At 37.5% G+C, this 21,012-nt stretch overlaps 1 protein-coding gene across 1 annotated transcript in view; it reads right to left on the bottom strand.

Annotated features, from left to right (window-relative positions):
- Nucleotides 1-312: 312 nt before the first annotated feature.
- LOC135085770 (extracellular serine/threonine protein kinase four-jointed) overlaps nt 313-21,012 on the bottom strand; it is a 34,709-nt gene continuing 14,009 nt past the window's right edge. Inside the window, exon 2 of the mRNA XM_063980571.1 lies at nt 313-2,630. Coding sequence (XP_063836641.1) covers nt 882-2,594 — 1,713 coding nt within the window. The 5' untranslated portion in view covers nt 2,595-2,630 and the 3' untranslated portion in view covers nt 313-881. The remainder of the gene's footprint in view (nt 2,631-21,012) is intronic.

The following is a 21,012-nucleotide window of genomic DNA, read 5'->3' as shown; positions in this document are numbered from 1 at the left end:
GGTCTGAAACAGACGGTCTTACTGCTAGACCATAGAGACGCTCTCAAGGACAATATTTCACTTATATGTATAAGATGATGTAGTTGACCAAAGAAAGAAAATTAATAATTCATTACCATATACTAAAGAAAAATAACAAAGCGTTTCATCTTTAGAAAATTCATTTATTTATTATAATTACAATTTTTTTTACATTTATTTACATATTAATACCGTAACGGCTTAAGTGTAGCCCAGAAAGTACTTTTTGAAATATTTTAAGATAATTTATAGCAAAGATAATAAAGTGTCTTCATTTTGAAACACAACTGTTATTCGACAAGAAAAAATCGACGTCTCTGCTGGGAACTGAACCCCTAACCTTTTTGCTGGACTACTCTGTCCACTAAGCTACTGATATAAAAATGCGAGCATCAGGCCTCCCCAACCCGTCTGGCCAGCGTGGGGAGTGTAGGACAAATCCTCCATTTGCCTCTGGTAAATTAGAGGGTCGTGCTCCTGCAGTAGAGACTAGATGTCCTGACGATCGAAAGCAATCGATTTTTTCTTGGATTCACTTGAGACATGTTAACAAAAGATATTTCAGGCCATATTATTACATACAGAACTGTTATTTATAAAATTGGAATTTGTTAAAAGGGCCAAATTAACATGAAAGTAGGTAGTAAGATAATTTACAATAATAATTACAACAAATTAACATTTTAAATATCACTTCAAATAATACACTGGCACATTATTAAATAACTAAATATTTTATACAATAAATAATAAAACATTTGGTATCAAAACTCTTTTAACAATATCACAAGGAGTGAAAATGTTACAGCGAAAATTTTAAATAAGTCTTTTTATAAAACGTCTAATATTCAATTTTAAAATCATCTAAAAGTCTGTTCGCACTTTTCGACTTGACTTAAAACCTTTCCTATTCGTTCGTGTAGTATTTTGGCATTCTTTTCCGGTAAAGGTGGCAAAATATCTCTAATAATAGCATTATTTTTGTCATGAAACATATTGCTGAGTTTTGCACCAATGGATTGTTCGTACAAATTCTTCAAGGCGTCAACAGTTTTCTTCCTAAACACACACAAATTGTCCAACATTAAACTGTGGTAAACATTATACTTTTTCAATAGTCTGTAACCGTGAAGCAGTCCCGATTCGTTGTCCAGAAATAGAAGCAGACCACTGTCCATTTTTCGAGCTAAATTATGCGCTGGACCATCCATTATGTTAATATTCCATTGGTAATTGAATAAATTGTTAACTATTCTATCTAAATTAGCTGTGAGGTAGTCAAATATTATCAAATCCGACCACTGAGCTAGTTCAACGAATAATTCTTTTGTTTTTCTATTCAACGCCATGTCTATATGGTCGAAGTTTTCAACTGCATTTTTAGTCGGTTTGAGATCTTTAATTTTAAGTTTTTCTATTAAAATTTGCTTTGAAGCGTCAGCGGTGTCGTTTTCTTTCAATGCCATAGTGAGCACGTCATTCTTATTCAAATGCCTATTAGAAGGCTTGAATATTTCTGGTATTGTAGCCGACTCTAAACTCGGTATGTATTGTGTGAGTACTACAGCTCTGTTCGTGTTCCATTGAGCTGTACCGACTTCAGTAGCAACATTCCTCCATAATTTGTCCTTTAAATCGACCACTTTGACTACCGACGGCGCTAAGTTTGTCAAATTGAGTAGTTTTCCAACATAAAAGCTGAAGATTTCTCCTTGGATTTGGTCTGTGTTCTGTCGGTATCGAACGCAAGCTTGAATGCCATCTTTGAAGGTTATTAATCTATTCTGCATTCTTCCACATCCAGGCTCCATTTTGACGACTTCACTCTGGTTAACGTATCTCTCCCATACATCTGCGGTATTTTCTCCATACCCTTGAGGCATGAAATCCTCGACTTCAGGGCCCCAATAGACGTTTTTGTAGAGCACTGTATGGTCACTAGGGACATAATCAGTTTTGTTTAGCACATCAACAATAGAATGTTTAGTGTGTTTGACTATTTTGTTATCTTTCAGTATATCTTTCATGTCTTCAGTCAGTCCTTTCGGATAGATGTCTTTCCTATATTTATGTGTTTCTGTTCCCGTAAATGAGACAGATGTGAATTTGTCTTCATTCAGTTTCAAATCAACTTCAATATCATTATCAGTCTTATCATTTTTCAATGAATTTAAATTCCTTGTAGTCACTTCTCTCGTGTTATTAATTTTTACTAATTTCCTAGGTACAAAACTATGCGTTGATTGCGATGTGCTCATCAAAACAACTCCTATGAAGAAGCCAAATACAAAACTAATGATCACACTAACAAAACAGTAGTTGTAGTAACTTTTCTCCTTCTTTATCATTGTTCTTCTAGAAATATCATCTCTGTAACTAAAATTATCATATAGGATATATTTAGGTTTCTTATTAAGGCAAAATCTGTCTATATCCAATGCCATTTTGGATTTTTCTCTAATTGTTTTTGTTTTTTCTTCAGTGTGTTTGACTTCTTGTAGAGTTGGTATCCTGTTGGTGTCATAGCAGTTGTAGGCCTCCATGTCTCCTCCAGGATGGATTTTGTCGTCCATCTTGATTTTCTATGCGGCAATCATGGTGTCTGATATCTGTAACAAAAGAGAAAATTGGTAAGTAAATTGTTTTTTTTTTCAAACTTTTTGCTTATTAAACTTTCGATTTGTGAGCTATAATATTATTTTTTCTCATACATGTTATTGATAAACAAATTACGGCTTTCTAAAAAATGATTGAAGTTGGCAGTAGCATCTATAGTGTAAGTAAGTAATAATTCGGTATAAGTACAAAGATGAAAATTAGGTTGTATACGCATATGTAACTAATACACGCATGACATCAGTAATAAATAATGATAAAAATCGTTTTAGCATTGAAATTTACTCTGTCATTTCTTTTTTCAGAGCACCTAAACACAACAAAAATATAGCTTGTCCCTACTAACTACGACGTTTCTGAAAAAGCTCAGCTACCTTTTTTTCGGCTGGTAATTGTGCGTAGTAATTTATTTACTCTAGTTTAATAACAGTATTGATAATGGAATCTATAGATTCCAAATCATAGATCAATTATTATGATCTAAAGACAATATCAATAACGTTTAGATTAATCTGTCTAAGCCTGATTAACACAGTATATTCGCACGTATCAAAACCTACATCCGGCTCCAAAAACCAGGAGTGACAGACAGACAGCCGTACATTAAGATCTGCAGATAGTAAGCAATTAACAGATTAAGTTCTTGTAATACAAACAAAAAACATGGGAGCCAGTGCACGTCAGTCAAACGAGAGATTATTGTGATATTTTGAATGTATTTGACTCTCGTTTAATGTTTGATATGTTATTAAAGTTATTAAGTCTCAGGGAAGTATATTTTGATAAATAAATAAAAACATACAGAGCAATGCAATGTTATTTTGCTTCTTAAACATTTTGGCATTTTTTTGGGTAAAAAATACATTTTTAATATCAATAATGATGATAATAAAACGTTCGAATGTCTCCCCTACGTAAAAAAATCTGTGTTTATATGAATACTAGCTTTCCGCCCGCGGCTTCGCCCGCGTGGAATTTTGTCAGTCACAGAAAAACGTTATCGCGCGTGTCCCTGTTTCAAAAACCGGGATAAAAACTTTATGTCCTTTCCCGGGACTCAAACTATCTCCCTGCCAAATTTCATCAAAATCGGTTCAGTGGTTTAGGCGTGAAAGCGAGACAGACTGACAGAGTTACTTTCGCATTTATAATATTAGTATAGATGATGATACCCGTGGGAAGTTACGTTTAAAATTATTTCAAAAGATCTTTTAATGTCCACATACCAAGTAATTTTTTGCTGCAAACTAAAACGTTGTTTTCTAACGTGTACATTTGTAACCAGTAAATCACAGCGTCCAGCAAATATATTATTTTTAACGCCTATTACAGTACTGTTTCAAATTAAATAATGCCTAAGTATTCCAGTAATCATTATTAATATTCACCAGCTCTACCTTGACACTAGTGTCTTGTGTAGTTGAAATAAAGTAGAGTTTGCTATAAAGAGAGCCTGTGGTATTAGTAGTACGGACGTTTGGAGAAATGGCCTGTTCTCTACATTACTGCAGCACGAAGACTCTGCCATTATTTATTATTGAGAATTCTAACTGCTAAGCTTAATTTCACTGTTATTGTTAGTTGGAAACTGGACTGTGTGCTGTGGACTAAAGAATAAGGTTGTTTTGTAAAAAACAAACATGTACTCTATGTGTGGTGTTTTAACTAAACTCAGTTATTTAACTAAATAGATGTTAAAATAGGTCTATAGTATTTTGTCTTTCGTATTTAGTATCATATTTTTTAATCTATACTATTACTAATATTATAAATGCGAAAGTAACTCTGTCTGTCTGTCTTGCTTTCACGCCTAAACCACTGAACCGATTTTGATGAAATTTGGCATAGAGATAGTTTGAGTCCCGGGAAAGGACATTAAGATAGTTTTTATCCCGGTTTTTAAAACAGGGACGCGCGCGATATAGTTTTTCTGTGGCAGACAAATAATTTAGCTTAGCTACGGCACGGCACGGGAAGTTTTTGTAACGTCAAACGTCAGCGCTACTTAAGATATCCCTCAGATTTATATGCTCTGTAAAGTCTTAATATGTCAATGTCACCCCTCCCGTACCGCTCATATACCTCAGGCACTGACTTAGGTAACATCCAGACCTATAGTTATAAGCTAAAGCCCCCCTATAAATGACAAAAGTCGTTAACAGCAAAAACTTGTGTAAGAAATTCTTTAAATTAACCAAAACGTTAACCCTTAGGTGACAAGTTCGCTTCTTCCTGCTCTAAACACAAATAAAAAACACAAAAATAAACAAATAATCTTCAAGAGGCGCAGAAAATTATACGTTTGGCTAATGTGCCTCCCACAGGACTGTAATAATTCAATTATCGCTATGCATTATTGTTTTTGTAAGACAGTGGTTGTGGGGACGCACCTTAAATGTATAGAGTTGATACAACCTCCATATTTTTTTACAATTTTTTTGCATATTTTTTTGTTAAAACTTTAAAAAACTCAAAATAGATATATGGATAGATAGAACTTAGTTTATTGTACACCACACAAGACAAGAAAACAAAGATAAAGAAATAACAAAAGGATACGCACAATTTAGGCGGACTTGTCGCTATAAAATAATGTATGTATTTTTGTTATAGTTTTAGATGTTCTTTCGATACAATAAGTTGTTTTATTCGAGAACTAACTTACGGATTGAACAGAGGTTTTAAGGGTCAAACGCCACCTTCTCCTTTATTAAGAGAGATTATTAACCTAGGTTTTTGGAAGGGATCGCTTCTTAGCGATAAGACAGTCTAAAATTTAGCCTATCACAGTACATGCCAGTATTTTGTCTAGTGGAAGTGAAAACTACATTTTTTTCTGGCATTAAGTAGATAGATGAAAATGTATTTAACAATTTTTTTTTATTATGACTAATTTCTTTATACAGTTAAGTTTTCATAAAAAAAATGTTTCAAAAAATTATTGTCAAAAAAATACACACAGTAAACATTACCATCTAAAATATTTAAATAAACAAACAACTCTATACGATATCCGAGTGGTTAACAAGCTTTTTGTTCCACTTGGGTCGCCTGACCTTTTTTTGGTCTTTTTTTAGTCTTTTTTTGGTCCTTTTTTACTGCTCATGTAAGGATTTTGTTGAACACATTCTCTTTGGAGTTTTTTCTACGTTTTTCGAACAACTCTACTATTGAGGGTGTACCGTGTAATTGACATGTTCGTAACTACCAATTTCTGAGTTAGGAGGTGCGATGATGAGGCCCTGTTTGTATATAGATAAGTGGCGTTTAAATAACTATTGTTTGTTTGTTTGTTTTTTTATTTCTAGGTCTGGCACTTAGCATAGTAAGAGCCTGAGGTTTATGAGGGTTTTTTTGTGTCGGTAAAATGTCACACTTCCTTCGCACTTACTCAGAGTTTGGTTGACAAACTTGACCTTCACTGGTTGGGTTATTGGCGTTCAAGCTGTAGATCCTGGCTACGCAGGAGTTGCAGCGGTGGGAACGAGAGGTGGGAATGGTCCCGTTTTGGCGTTTGAATTGATTGGTGAATTGTCTCCATAGGTCAGTGGTAAGATGAGTCTGGTAATGGTCGTGGGTTTAATTGTTATTGGAGGCAGTCAAGTTTTCACAATATACTGGGGGTGGTTCTATAATTTTATAACCTTTTAGAATTTCAAGATTAATTTCGGCTGACTTTCGACACAGTAAGAAAACACTTTAACACCTATGATAACCAAACAGACTAGACATTACCATTTTTATGGCGTGTCATATTTTATACACAGTTAAGGGCCAACGCAGACTGTAAAGCAAAGCTTTGTGTCCCCCTAGACAAGTGGCAAAATGTGATAGTTGTGAATTCGAAATGCTGACGTTTCGGTATTTTTTCTATGTACCTAGTTACTTTTTTATGCAGAACAAAGCAGATATTTGACTGCAATCACTGAGGCAGACAAAGGTGACTGAGTTTCTTCCGCCACTTCTTCTCAGCACCAGCCCATATGTTATCCCGATGTGGTGGTAGGGCAAGCTATATTTGGGACGAGTATAAGCGCCCTGGAAAGGGCCTAAGTACTGGATTAAAGATTTGAAAAGTATCACGTTTAGCTAATGAGGGCTATCGTTTTAGCGCTCACCAGTTAGCGCCACTGTAGAGTAAGGTCCTGTCACTTGCTAGTAGCGAAGACAGTGGCGCCAACTTGTGAGCGCTAAAGTGGTAGGAGGACTATCGCATTTGCACTCATCAAGATGGCGCCACTGTAGAGTAAGGTCCTGTCAATCGCCAGGGGTGCCAACTGTTAAGTATAAAAACGATAGCCCTCATTGTCTGGGCAGGTTAACTTCGAACACTATATTCTTCTAATTAATTTCGTTGCGGGTCCAATGACAGAACTTTCCCCCGAGACAAACTTGGCCTTCACTAGTAGTATTATTGGCGGTCAAGCTGTAGATCCTGGCTACAGAGGAGTTGCAGCGGTGGGAACGAGAGGTGGGAATAGTCCCGTTGTCTAGGCAGGTCTGCGCTGACCCTTACTTCACCGACCTAGCAAAGGCGAGTTATGTTCGTGAACTGTCGAGTCATCTAGCATAAGTGGAGAAAGTCAAAACATTTAAAGTGGACATGCTTAACTCTAGCACTGTAGGTAACGTAACATAGCGTTTCGTTTTGAATCAAGAATCTTTGATACTTTTTGGCCAACTTCGCTCTTTTCCCACATTCAATCCTTGTCCAAATCCGGATTTCAAGTGTCAAAGAATCTGTTTTCGATCATATATCCATAATTTTTGATGCGGTTACACCTTAATATTGTTTAAATAGTCTTTTAGACAACTAGCGGCCGCCCGCGACTTCGTACGCGTAGACCCTATTTTACCCCCTTAGGCCCAGAACAGATGGTGAAACGCAAACTGCAACGAAACTGCAACTTTGTGATGATTCTGATGAATGAAACTGAAACTGAAAGTTTCAAACTGGTCGCGTCATGTGTGGTCTCTCAACGGGCGCTATGGCAGAAACTTAGATGCAACTCTAAAGTAACTAGCAGTTGCAGTTTCGTTGCAGTTGCGTTGATGTCTACAAAAACACCCTCCCGTGCCGCTCCCATACCGATTGACTGACTGAATTAAGCACTAGATCTACAGAACTATTTATAAAACTTTCCAAAGACAATAGACTATTTAACCTCACACAGACCTCCGATCTGTGCCCCCCATCAATGTGTAATCTAGATCAAATGATCTATGGATCATTCGATAGTGAGGTCGTGTCTGTTTGCGAAAGTATTTATTGATTTGTAATCGATTCCTAGCTTTTACAAGATGTATGGGATTGGGTAAAAAAATAAATTTACAGATTTGACACAAACATTTTTCGGAGCTCCACCTACGAGTCTTCCAGTGACTTGGCCCAATTTTAGCTTGGTCCACGGGCCAAGTTACTGGATTGAATTTTTAAATATCAAGATGGTGCCCCAGAAAAATAAGTTTATCTTATAAGCTTTAACTAGCCACGATAGCCGAACAGTGAAGGTGTCGGAGTGGAAAAATAGGTAAAAATATATAGGTAAATAAGGTAAAAATATTTTTTATGTGTGGTGTACGTACCTAACTCCAAAAAAAATCGTTTTCCTAGATGTGCCTTGAACACAAAAAGTTTGCAAACACTGCCATAGAGTAAGTAGGTCGAATGAGCTTTCGTCATCCCAGAAGCTCCTAGAAAGCTCAGAAACGTATTGTCTATGCCACACGTCAAAATTTCCTTACAAAATAGTAAAGTTATTTAAGGAAATGTCCTTTATACCGCGATATCGGTATAAATTTACGATACACACCTCTGTGGGTGGACAGGCACAATGGGTAAGTATCTATTCAATAGAAATATTATAATAGTATTAGTTTTAGTAAGTTATAGAATGAAATATCTGACTTACGCCCGATCGTTGAATAGAGCTCTGTGATTGGTTCGTGTGTCACCCTTGCGTCCACGCACGCTGTGAGACCTCATAGTAATGTTTGTGAACGGACGTTAGTGTTTTCGCGCTTGGACGCGGGGGGCGGACATAAATGCGTTTGTATTTGTGGTAAAAGTACAATGAGTTCCGATAGATGCCATTATTTTGAGAGAAAAGCAGTGTGACCTTACAATAACTTAGTTTAAGCAAGCTAGCGCTTAACTTAGTCAGTGTCTGAGGTATGGGAGCGGCACGGGAGGGTGTCTTTGCGACATCAAACGTCAGCGAGACTTCAGATATACTTCAGTGGGTCTAAAGCCCGGTCCGTGAGCACGTAGAATTTTGTCCAATGACCCCTAGCTACCCATCCTTATCGCTCGCGCGCTTAATTATATTGCTGTCGCGACTGTGCGACTGGCACCCGCAGTGAGTGTGCGAGCGCGATAGCAACATAATCACGCGCGAGCGATAAGGATGGGTAGCTTGGGGTCATTGGACAAAATTCTACGTGCTCACGGACCAGACTATAGACAAAGTGCAAAGTATAATCGCAAACCAGTCGAAAAGTCGATTTGGTCGGTTTGTCTAGGGGGGCAGATTTGTATGCTCTGTCACGTCATATGTCAATGTAGCTGTTTATAAAATAAAAACAGAATCAGTTGACATTCATAATAAAATTATAGTTTACTAGCTTTCCGCCCGCGGCTTCGCCCGCGTGGTTTTTTGCTACAGAAAAACTTTATCGCGTGCGTCCCTGTTTCAAAAACCGGCATAAAAACTATCCTATGTCCTTTCCCGGAACTCAAACTATCTCTATGCCAAATTTCATCAAAATCGGTTCAGTGGTTTAGGCGTGAAAGCAAGACAGACAGACAGACAGTTACTTTCGCATTTATAATATTAGTATAGAGTATAGATACCATTACACCAACTGTATAAATAATTCATTATCACTTACGAAACGTCAAATTGATACAAATTAATAATCTGTGGTAGTTTAAATCCGAAGCTTACTCTATGACGGATCTGATGTCATTAATCATACGCGCGCGCAGTCACTGTGACGTTTCGAATTTGAAAAAGCGTTCTTTTTATTTATGGTTTGTTTACGCTATTCGTTTGTTTTTTTATTTGGAGTTAAGGCTGAGTTACAGCACCTTACTCTAACCGTAACTATGACGATAACCGGTGTGTTTTGTATGGAGTTTGACAGATTTTTGACGTTTGTCAAAGTTAAAGTAAGATGGTGAAACCCAGCCTTAGTATGTAGTAGTATTTGCTATAAAATAGGCTACATGTTTTAAAAGCATGCGTTCTTAATAAAATATGTTCCCAAATATACTTAACGATACGAAAGACCGGTTTTTGTCATTATTTAATACTAACAATAAATTAATATTGCGGCCGAAGAAAAAACCATTTTGAGACACGCTCAATCGATCACACTTGACAGATTCTGTTTTGAGATCAAAAAACTTTGTTTATGCAAAACACAACTTAACTAATTAACGGTAAAGTCCAAATTTATTTGGCAACAAACCAAAGCGGTGCGCTTGCGACTGGAGTCCAAATTCGCTGTTGGAAAATCGACTCTATTGGTGCGTGATAAGTTTGATTTTTGTAGAGCAAGGGAAAGATTTTTTCCCTTTTTTTTCCGTGCCATTTACTCCTTGATCCTTGTATATCAATATGAGAGTTGTCAGAAAACATGTTTCTACATGAATCTGTTTTAAGTTTGCACCAAATAAAATGAAGGCAGAAAAGTGGGAAATACGAATAAACACACAAACATATTCATTTTTATGTGAGAAAAATATGAGAAGAACGAATAAGCTTTAGTTTGGCACTAACTTTTGCCCTCGGATTCGCTCTTATGAATTTTGTTCTGTCTTAAATAGACAGACTTTATAACTAGCAGTTGTTTACAAAACCGACAAAAACTATCCTATGTCTAACTAACGCTCGTATTCACAAATGATGCTGGCTTAAGTGAAGCAGCAAATCGAACGCATAGCGTTCGTGTGTCATCCTGTGCGTCCACGCGCACTGGGGGATCTCATAGTAATGCGCATAACGATAGTGTAATTCATTACACTGTAATGTCTATCAAAACTTTTGGAAAACGAACAGTAGCGAGCCACCACACATGTAAAGCTCACTCGCCTTCGTGATTTGCAACAGCTATCAAAAACTAAAGGGAGATGTGAAAAGGGGCGTGGCCAGTGTCACAGCAATATGCCCAAAAACGGAACACATTGCTCGTGTAAGCAATGATGACAGCAGCGACGTCATAATGTAAACAGTTTACATTGCTTGCGTAGTACTAAAGATTATTCGAACGTTGAGTACTGATACCGCAGTGGATAATGAGCACATATTTTGATTAGTTTGTGTGAATTTCTAATGCGACACTGAGTTTCGAACTCAGCACATTAGTTGGCATCTCTTTACATCTCTATGAATTGGCTAATAGTACTTAACAAACACAGCCCTAGTTTATCACATCCTTGGCAAAGCCTTACCCAAGATGTAAAGAACAATGAGGTAACTGGATACTATGATCGGATTGGCCCGGGTCGGGTTACGGGCTGGTTGTACTAGAGTTAGTTAAATCACAGTTAAACTCTAGTTTAGAGTTCATACAAGATGTAAGCTTAGGCTGAGTTTCACCACCAAACTTTGACCGTAACTATAACGATAATTTTTGTATGGAATCTGACAGATTTTTGACGTTTGTTACAGTCAAAGTAAGATGGTGCAACCCAGCCTTAGAGGTTTAGACGTGTACTAAGTGAACAAAAGTTGCCAAAATTGGCTGTATCAATATAATATTTATTTTATTGTAAACACTTAAAACAGCGGATTAAAAGTTATTTTCTTATGATACTTCTTCTCCGTTCTTGCCCTCATAATTGTCCCGAAGTATAGAATTAAAATTATATTAGGATTTTGACTTCGGATATTAGGTTTTGAATAGGCATATTCAGAATTGATTTACAATATTCGGGAAAGGGATAGATATGCGTGTTTATAAGTTTAATTAATTTATGAAGCGAATATTATCCTTTGCGATATAATTAACTCTATTACTTAAAAAGCAAAATGATTATTCTTTTGTCATGAATGGTCACATTGGTCACTATCACTAATTGCATTATTTTTAATTAAGGTTATTTAAGTTTCAGTTCTTGTCAATTATTACTAACTACCATCTGTTATTTAAGGTAAATTTTCCAATAACCTAATTTATAAAGATTTTTCTTTCGCCAAAGCTTAACCACTGTTTAAGCTAACTATCCGTCAAGACTTGCTAGTTTTGTGCAACCGGCCTCTCACTTTATGGTCCCCCCATAGGACCTCTAGGCTTGTCAATTCCACGACAAAACATTGTTTTTAGTGCTCATGTCAATTGTCACTCCTATTCGTGAGCATTTAAGAGCTATTTTTGCAGGATTGGAAGAAAATAGACTAGTGCTTAGGTATTTTGTTACTGTATTTAGGTGTTCAGGATTTGTCGTATCATTTTATACATAGTTTACTAGCGGCCGCCCGCGACTTCGTACGCGTGGATCCCGTTTTACCCCCTTAGGGGTGGAGTTTCGTAAAATCCTTTCTTAGCGGATGCCTACGTCATAACATCTACCTTCATGCCACATTTCAGCCCGATCCATCCAGTGGTTTGGGCTGTGCGTTGATAGATCACTATGTCAGTCAGTCAGTCACCTTTGAGTTGTTTAAATATCTCTATGTTCCAGTGGTAAGAGAGTGACTTTCCAGGTTCCAAGTTCTTGGGTTTGACTCTTGGGACAACTAGTGGTCAAAAAGTTGACAACATAGGTAACCTTATTCCAATTGTAACAAAGACGTGCGAACTTCTTGGCTACTTTGGGTGTCACGAACTATTTGACACTGACTGTAGAAGCAAAGTGTATGCAGGCTGGAATCCCTTCTCCTTTTTTATTCTAAACAACTGCCATCACTTTAGGCTGTCTGAAAGCGATCGCTTCCTAGCGATTAGACCGCTAAATGTCTCCAAAACATAAGAAAATCATGAAATTAATTATTAAAAAAGAGAGCCAATTATCGACCTTTATTTAGAGACTAATGTTTTCACCATCAATACCTAATTTTTAAATGACCCCTATAGTAATACATAACAGGAATTTTGTTTTCATATGGGTCACTTAAAAAATAGGGGCTTGATGGTGAAAACGGGCATAACTGTACCCGCAACTTATGCGTGAAAATAGTTTGAATATTTTTTTCCTTTTTCATTGAAGCTCCGCTCCTATTAGTCATAGCGTGATGTTATATAAAATGCCTTCCTCGATAAATGGGCTATCCAACACAAACAGCTCTTTAAACCAAACAAACTCTTCAGCTTTATAAAATTAGTATAGATAGTCAAAATTGTCCGTCAATTACCATATCAGTGTTTTAACGTGACGTCACCTCAGCCTCCCCGTCTCACCTAACGGTATACAACCAAAAAAGGACAAAAGAATATTCAAATATCTTGAAATCAAAGACTCATAATTATGGCAGTATGTTCGCAGAAATGGAATTAATAATGCGGCCGAGCTTGGAAAAAACTCAAAAAACGTTTATGTCAAGTGTGAGAGGGACTCTACATGTAATGGTTCTTCATCTCCCTTTTTTTAACGCCTTGCACCTACTGGCCGATGGGGACATCCAGTGGGTTATGTGGGACTCTCCTCGCCTGGTCACTAAAGGCGGGACCTACCCACTAAAACCCGACGGTGTCCACTGGAGCCCAAAGAAACGAAACCGTGAGTTATTGTCCTAGTTGAAAATTCGTCCGCAGCTTCGCCTCAGGCTAGAGGCTCGCTCACGAACGGGCCTCTCCGGTTTCGAGGGAACCCCCAATCCCCTCCTCCAGTTGTTTATATAGAGGTTTTCTCCTCGTGTTCTTCATCTCCCTATGTGGTCCCTTACTTTGAGCCTCATAAAAGGCTCGGGACTATTTCCACCTCTCGTTCCCACCACAGCAACTCCTGTGTAGCCAGGATCTACAGCCTGACCGCCAACAGCCCAACCAGTGAAGGTCAAGTTTGTCGAAGGAAAGTTAAACTGTCATTGGACCCGCAACGAAGAACATAGGAGTTTGAAGTTAAGAGTCGACTTCATACCATATAAAGGCTTAAGGTCACTCAAAGGGCAATGGAGCGAGCTATGCTCGAAATTTCCCAAATCAGAAATGAGGAGATCCGTATAGGAGACGTTCACTCGGTGTACGGGTGATCTGTAGGCTTAAGATGCGCGCCGCGATAAGCGGTTATCACGCCATTTTATCGATTTTGCCCATACATTTTAATGTCGATAAAAGTTATCACGGCGCGCATCTTAGGCCTACTGGTGAAGGTCGCGGGAAGGATCTGAATGCGGGCAGCGTAGAACCAATCGCTGAAAATGTTAGCAGAAGTGTTTGTCCAGCAGTGCAGCAGTGGACGTCCTTTAGTTAAAATGATGAACTAATGACATCATCATCAGACAATTTAGTTTCCACTGCAGGAGCATGACCCTCTATACTTAGCAAGCAAATAGAGAATTTGGCATACACTCCCCACGCTGACCAGACGGGTTGGGGAGACCCGATGTTCGCCTATTCGTCCCTTAGTTATTACAAAACAAATTAATAATTTCAAGCATATTAAAAGCTTTATTGATTGGTTGAATTTGAACCAATTCCAAAACTCTGTGACATAGTGAATTGAGTTTTTATCATTGTTTTGTAATAAAAATATTGACGCAGTACTTTTCTGTAAAGACCTCAATCCTACTAATATTATAAATGCGAAAGTTTGTATGTCTGGATGTTTGTTACTCGTTCACGCAAAAACTACTGAACGGATTTTGATGAAACTTTACAGTATTATTGTTTATAACCCAGAATAACATACAGGCTATAATTTATGACGATCTGTGACAAACGAAATTTCACGCGGGTGAAGCCGCGGGCAAAAGCTAGTAAACTATACTTGTTTATTAATCGAATTACACCCAATGGTTTTTCACTCCCACGTGCCCCTAAAATGGAAATGGTGCCACCGATCCTTCCTTCGATAAGTAGGCACCCGCTCTGCGGACTTAAGTATTTTTTATGTTGCCGTCTCTCTCCGTACTCGGGTAATGTGCGTTATATCAGATTATACCAAAGTGTGCGTGATAGAAATCTTCTATACATATATACAGGGTGTCTCAAAAAGTAGTGTCATCCGAAGCCCAGAGGTAGAGCATCACTAGTGTTCAAATCACCGCGACTTTTGGTAGTTTTCGAGTTGTGATTTTTTTTTACAACATATAGGATTTTTAGTTTACATTCGTGTTATGGATGTAAATACTTCTGAATCAGCTAGGTCTAGTATTCATCTAACAATAATTAAAAAATCAGACATTTAACTTGAGTATGTGACCAAAAAAGTGTCTAAGCACAGAAATTTAAAACAAACATAACTCGAAAACTATAAAAAATAGCGGAACATACATGGGGACGATTTGGATTGCCCTAGTTGCTCTACCTCTAGGCTTCGGCTTGACACTACTTTTTGGGACACCCTGTATATAAAAGCGAAACACCACTCACTGATTAATCACGAATCAGAAACTAAAAAAAAACTTGAAAGGCAGGTTCCTTATAGAGTGTAGACATCCCAAGAACGGATTTTACGAAACTCAACCCCTAAATGGGTGAAAGTTTTACCCCTTGGGGGTAAGGGGTTTTTACGTTTTACCGTAAAATGGGGTCCACGCGTACGAAGTCGCGGGCGGCTGCTAGTTATTGATATTATTTATTATTCAAAATCATTGCACGTGTGCATATCAGGGATCTAGCAGCTTATGAAGTTTCCAATAGCTTTTTAGAAGAAGCTTCATATTATAATTTGGATTGTAAGAGTATAACTTTTTGGCGCTTTGGAATTTCTGTAAGCCTTCAAGCAGCTTTCTAAATAAATAAATAAATATAGCTGAAAATCGAACTCCTTAAGAGGCGGGAATCAACCACGACCTTTTGCTTGCCTTTTTTGGGCGACTGTTCCATCTGAACTACTTAGACACATTTAGATTGTAATTTATTATTTACTTTCAGATTATTTAATCTTTCAGATTATGTATTTGAATGTCAGCTGATCCTTTCTCTCTCAAACATACACTTTCAATATTACAGTAAAGAATTTACACCATTAAGGCCCAATTCGACCAAAATTTTATCCGAGAATAACTCCTGGTAAAACTGGCACATTGACAGTTTCAGTATGAGAAATATATCTCAAAATGACAAGTTTATTCTGAGATTAATATTTACTCGTTTGGTCGAATCCACCCTAAGTGGTGTCTTTCAAATCAATTTAACCAATTTTAAAAATTATACAGGGTGTTAGGTAAATGGGTATATGAGCCGACACTAGCCCATGTTAACATGGTCATATAAATGGTATGGTGAAGTCAGAAATTTGATATCATCATTTTATTTTTTTTAATTTTCATACAAAATAAATTTTATAAATTCGGATTTGTATGAAAATTAAAATAATTAAAATGAAGATATCAATTTTCTGACTTCACCATACCATTTATATGACCATGTTAACATGGGCTAGTGTCGGCTCATATACCCATTTACCTAACACCCTGTATAAGTAGCTCAATGCTAACTCTACTGGAAGGAAAACCCAAAAAAAAACAAATAAAACGTTCAGCTCTATTAAAAAACCGGTTAACTCTATGACAGTCCAATTTGTATTACATCCAGTGACATACATACTGTATCGCCCGGCGTTGCTCGGGAGCGTAAAAACAAGTCCCTACAAGTATTACATAGATATATTATGAATGATACGATACGGTTCGGTACGATCAGCAAATAAAGAAAAGTTTTTTGGATTTTTTACGGTAATTACAAAAAAAGTGTAAATAATTTAAGAAGAAACTTCATAAAGAAGTAGTTATTGTATTATTTCTACGTATCTTAGATTAAGATAAATTAGAATAGTGTTAATAACACGATAAAACGCTCAAACGTAATCAAAATCACACACACAGACAAGACGTATTTATGAAAATATAATACATATTTTTGAACTTTGGAATCAGTTTCTTGCGCTGCTTTTCAGCACTGGCCCATTTATTGCACCGACGTGTGCCCCTTTTAAAAGCCTATTTGCAGAAAATAAATTATGAGTAAAGCAAAAATAGAGAAACACGGGTCAAAACGAGTCACCTAAAATTTATAGATTTCACACATTATGTCCCATCGTTTATTGCGGAAAGTGAAAAAAAAACTACCCAAAATTTTTAAAACACAAAAATCTACGCACAAACCCGGGTCGAAAACCCAGTCTAGTTATAACGAATGCAAAATTTATTCTACCCCGAATTTGAGAGCCCAAAATTAACAAAAAAAACGAGCGTTCTTTCCTGCGGACCGTACGCTATCTTCACGAATTTTTGGAATACCGCGCCCGATCCTATCTTGCTGGGTTCGAATCCCGGAGGGACCGGTCTGGCTAGACGTCTCTATCGGGACTTAAAGGGCTTATGTAGGTAGTTTGGTTTGTTTTATAGGTTTTGGCTGCCAATAGAGTGGGTAATTGACACACTTTCCAACTTATTAATAAAACTAGCGACCCGCTCCGGCTTCGCACGGGTGGTAAGTATACATATAAACCTCTTGAATCACTTTATCCATTAAAAAAACCGCAACAAAATTCGTTGCGTAGTTTTAAAGATCTGAGCGTACTCGTACATAGGGTCAGACAGCGAAAAGCGACTTTGTTTTGTACTATGTAGTGAAGTTACACCCTAGTTGAACATTATTTTTAAGTGATATTTCCATACTATACCTCATTTTAAAACAGTGTTAAACTAGGGTGTAACTTTTTATTAATAAGGGGGTATAAGTCTGGCACTTAACTCAGTGCCGGGTATGGGAGCGGCCAGTGTGTTTTTGGAATGTCAAACGTCAGCAAGACTTCAGATGTGCTTCAGTGGGTCTAGACAAAGTGCAAATTATAATCGCAAACCAGTCGAAAAGTGGCCGAAAAGCCCCTTTTTTGTATGGAGTTTTGACGGATTCGATTTTCGATTCGATCAAAAAGTGCGTTTTGTCTAGGGGGCAGACTTGTATGCTCTGTCACGTCATTTGTCACACCTCCCGTGCCGCTCCCATACCTCAGGCACTAACTCAATTAAGCGCTATGTCTATAGTTAACGCACCAGTCAATTGACATACTTTTTAAGAGCTTTAAAATGGTGACTCTCCCATAGATTGTTTATAGAAAACCGGTTTATGACGTCACCATTTAGCGAGTGTTCCAGACAGTGAACAACTCACGAAGGCGAGTGAGCTTTACTTGTGTGTACGACGTTGCCAGTTTTTTTTTTGCAAAGTCGGGACTTTGGTACTTTTTGTTTTTTCTGTCAAAAAAACGTAATATAATCAAAGGTTTTCAAATATTTATCTTTTTATTTGACTTAAAATTGCGTTTACGTGACAATAAACAGCAAAAGTAGACATAGAAAATGTATTTTAACAAAAAAAAAATTTAAACCTCTTGCCACGTACGTTCGAGTTCTCTCTCAAAACAGGACCGAGCCTGTCCCGCTCGGGACATTTAAATTTGATTAAAAAATCGGGACGTCTGGCAACGCTGGTACGTGTACATGCACATAACGATAGTGTAATGTCTATCAAAACTTTTGTTTGTTTCAAAGACGTGTTGCGAACTTTTTGGGTAAGAGTGTCACTGCCACAAACATTACTATGAGGTTTCACAGAGCGCGTGAACGCACAGGGTGACACACGAACCAATCACAGAGGTCTATTCAACGCTGTGCGTTCGATTTGCCTCACTTAAGCAGCATCGTTTGTGAATACGGGCGTAAATCTCACTTTTCATTTGCTTACTTGATTTCTTTATGGAGTTAACCAACGTATTAAAAACTAAGTTCCATCTTCTAAGAACCTATTTCCCATGACCATTCCATCAGTTTTCTACATAAACAAGCATAATATTCCAGGATTCCATAGCCTTCGCTATTTGAAACCAGTCCTCTATCATAGCCCGAATGCCTTTTACAACGCTTTAAGCCTTCCAAACTTCAAAAATGGATGCCTCTCCGTCCGAGCTTGCAAAAAGCTCAGCCCAACTAATGACAGAGGAATGCTTTTGTAAAGCTTTAGTATGTATTCCACGAAAGCTCGTACAATTATCGTTTTGTGCTTAAAGAACGTACGTTTAAACGACGTTGAAAAACAGATTTAATTGTTGATGATTAAGTTTATTTTTCGAATTTGGAAATATGACGATTTTTGAACGGTTTTTGGTTAGTTAGACAAAAGCCTTGTCCAGATCGTATACTGTCTATCTATATGTATTTAGTAATCTAATAACTAATGCCCATGTAAAGTAATACTTTTTACTTTAGGGTCTATGGTTTGTCTATGACTTTTAAAGTTTATTATTATCTCTTAAAATATCTTTCTAATTTCCACATAGACTTTTCACTGTGACATTCATTTGATAGACGTCAAAGTCATAGACAAACCATAGATCCTAAAGTAAAAAGTATTACTTTACACCCATTTTCACCATCATACGGGACAAACTTGACCTTCATTGGTTGGGTTTTTATGGCGGTCAAGCTGTAGATCCTGGCCACACAGGAGTTGCAGCGGTGGGAACGAGAGGTAGGAATAGTCCCGTTGACCTCTATGAAAACAAAATTACTGTTATGTGTTACTATAGGGGTAAAAAAATAGGGATTGATGGTGAAAGCGGGCATAAGGCTGAGTTGCATCACTTTACTTTAACCGTAACTATAAATAACCGGTGTTTTGTATGGAATTTAACAGATTATTGACGTTTGTTAAAGTTAAAGTAAGATGGTGCAAATCATCCTTAACAAAAAAGGTTTAAAACCTACAATACAACCGATTTAGGCTGGGTTACATCATCTAACTGTAATAAAAAACATCAAAATTATGTCAAACTCTGTACAAAAAACGCCGGTTAAGGTTATAGTTACGGTTAAAGTAAGTTAGTCGGTCAAATAGCAACCTTGCATACTAAAGAAAAGTTTGAAACCTAACCAAGTGTTAGATGAAAATTGGTATAGAGTAGTTTGGGAATTTTTACATATCGAAAACTTGAGCGAAGCTACAGGCAAAAGCTAGTACAGTCAGCGTCAAATACAACCTTATTCCAATTGTAACAAAGACGTGTTGCGAACTTTTTAGCTACTTTGGATGTCATTTGGCGCTGATGCCTGTATTCACAAACGGTGCTTGCCTAAGTGAAGCAGCAAATCGAACGCACAGAGTTGAATAGAGCTGTGGGATATGATGCTCAACCACAATAAGGAAGCTAGATGTTAGTGCTTCCTTCCGAGCGGGTGTTGTGCTCGGGGACCAAGGTCCAATTTACACCATCTTGGTTTGTCTATATGTACTTGGCAGCGTAGAAAACTCCGTCACCGCGATGCAGGTTTGTATGAGCGGCGGAGTGTGCCATAGTGCAGTCGTAACAGCGCAATCTGTTGGTACACGTTTGTAGTGGCGTATCGTAGATGGTCGCCACAGAGCTCTGTGATTGTTTCGTGTGTCACCCTATGCACGCGCACTGTGAGACCTCATAGTAATGTTTGTGAATGCGTGCGTGACTGTACCCTACTTAATAGATCCGGTGTAAGTTACTATAAAGCATTGGTTCCCAAACTTATTCGAGACGCGCCCCCTTTCGACCATACGAAAAATTTCGCGCCCCCCCTCCTCCAGTCAAGATTATTGGTCGTATCGAACAGTCTGGAATGCATTCTCTCAGGATTGTTATACTTAAAGTACCTACACAGATGGCCCGCGCCCCCCTTTAAAGGTCTTTGTGCGCGCCCACTTTGGAAACCAATGCTATAAAGTATCATTTAGCGAATAAACAAAGTTTAATAAGGTGATAAAATTATGATTATGATTGCAAAAATAAAACGATTCTGCCCTTTGCTATGCTCTATTATAACTACAGTTTATCAAGTTATACATTGCACCTTATTCATTTGTATTAAGGTATATTTTTCAACAAGGATGTAAAGTATAACGTGCTTCATTGACCGTACGAGCTATGTCAAAGTTATAAAATTTGACACCAAAGATTATGGCCTGCATGACTAGTAGAATTACAAATAGTATTCATGTGTGGATAACAATTATGGAAACACTCGTAGTTATAATTTAATACGATTTCTAGGCTATCGTATTAGATTTTATTAGCGAAAAGTCACTGATTGACTGACTCACTCACTCGTCACGAAATCTCATAAACTACAAGTGCTAGGAGTCTCAAATTTTGCATGGGGGTTTCTTTTAGAACGTAGGTGCTCACTAAGACGGGATTTTGCAAAATTCAACTCCTAAGGGGGTAAAACGGGATCC

The sequence above is a fragment of the Ostrinia nubilalis genome, chromosome 29 (assembly GCF_963855985.1).
Source record: "Ostrinia nubilalis chromosome 29, ilOstNubi1.1, whole genome shotgun sequence".
NCBI classification, from domain to species: domain Eukaryota; kingdom Metazoa; phylum Arthropoda; class Insecta; order Lepidoptera; family Crambidae; genus Ostrinia; species Ostrinia nubilalis.
Note: the sequence above shows the minus strand (reverse complement) of the source record. Positions and strands in the feature narration are given on the sequence as shown.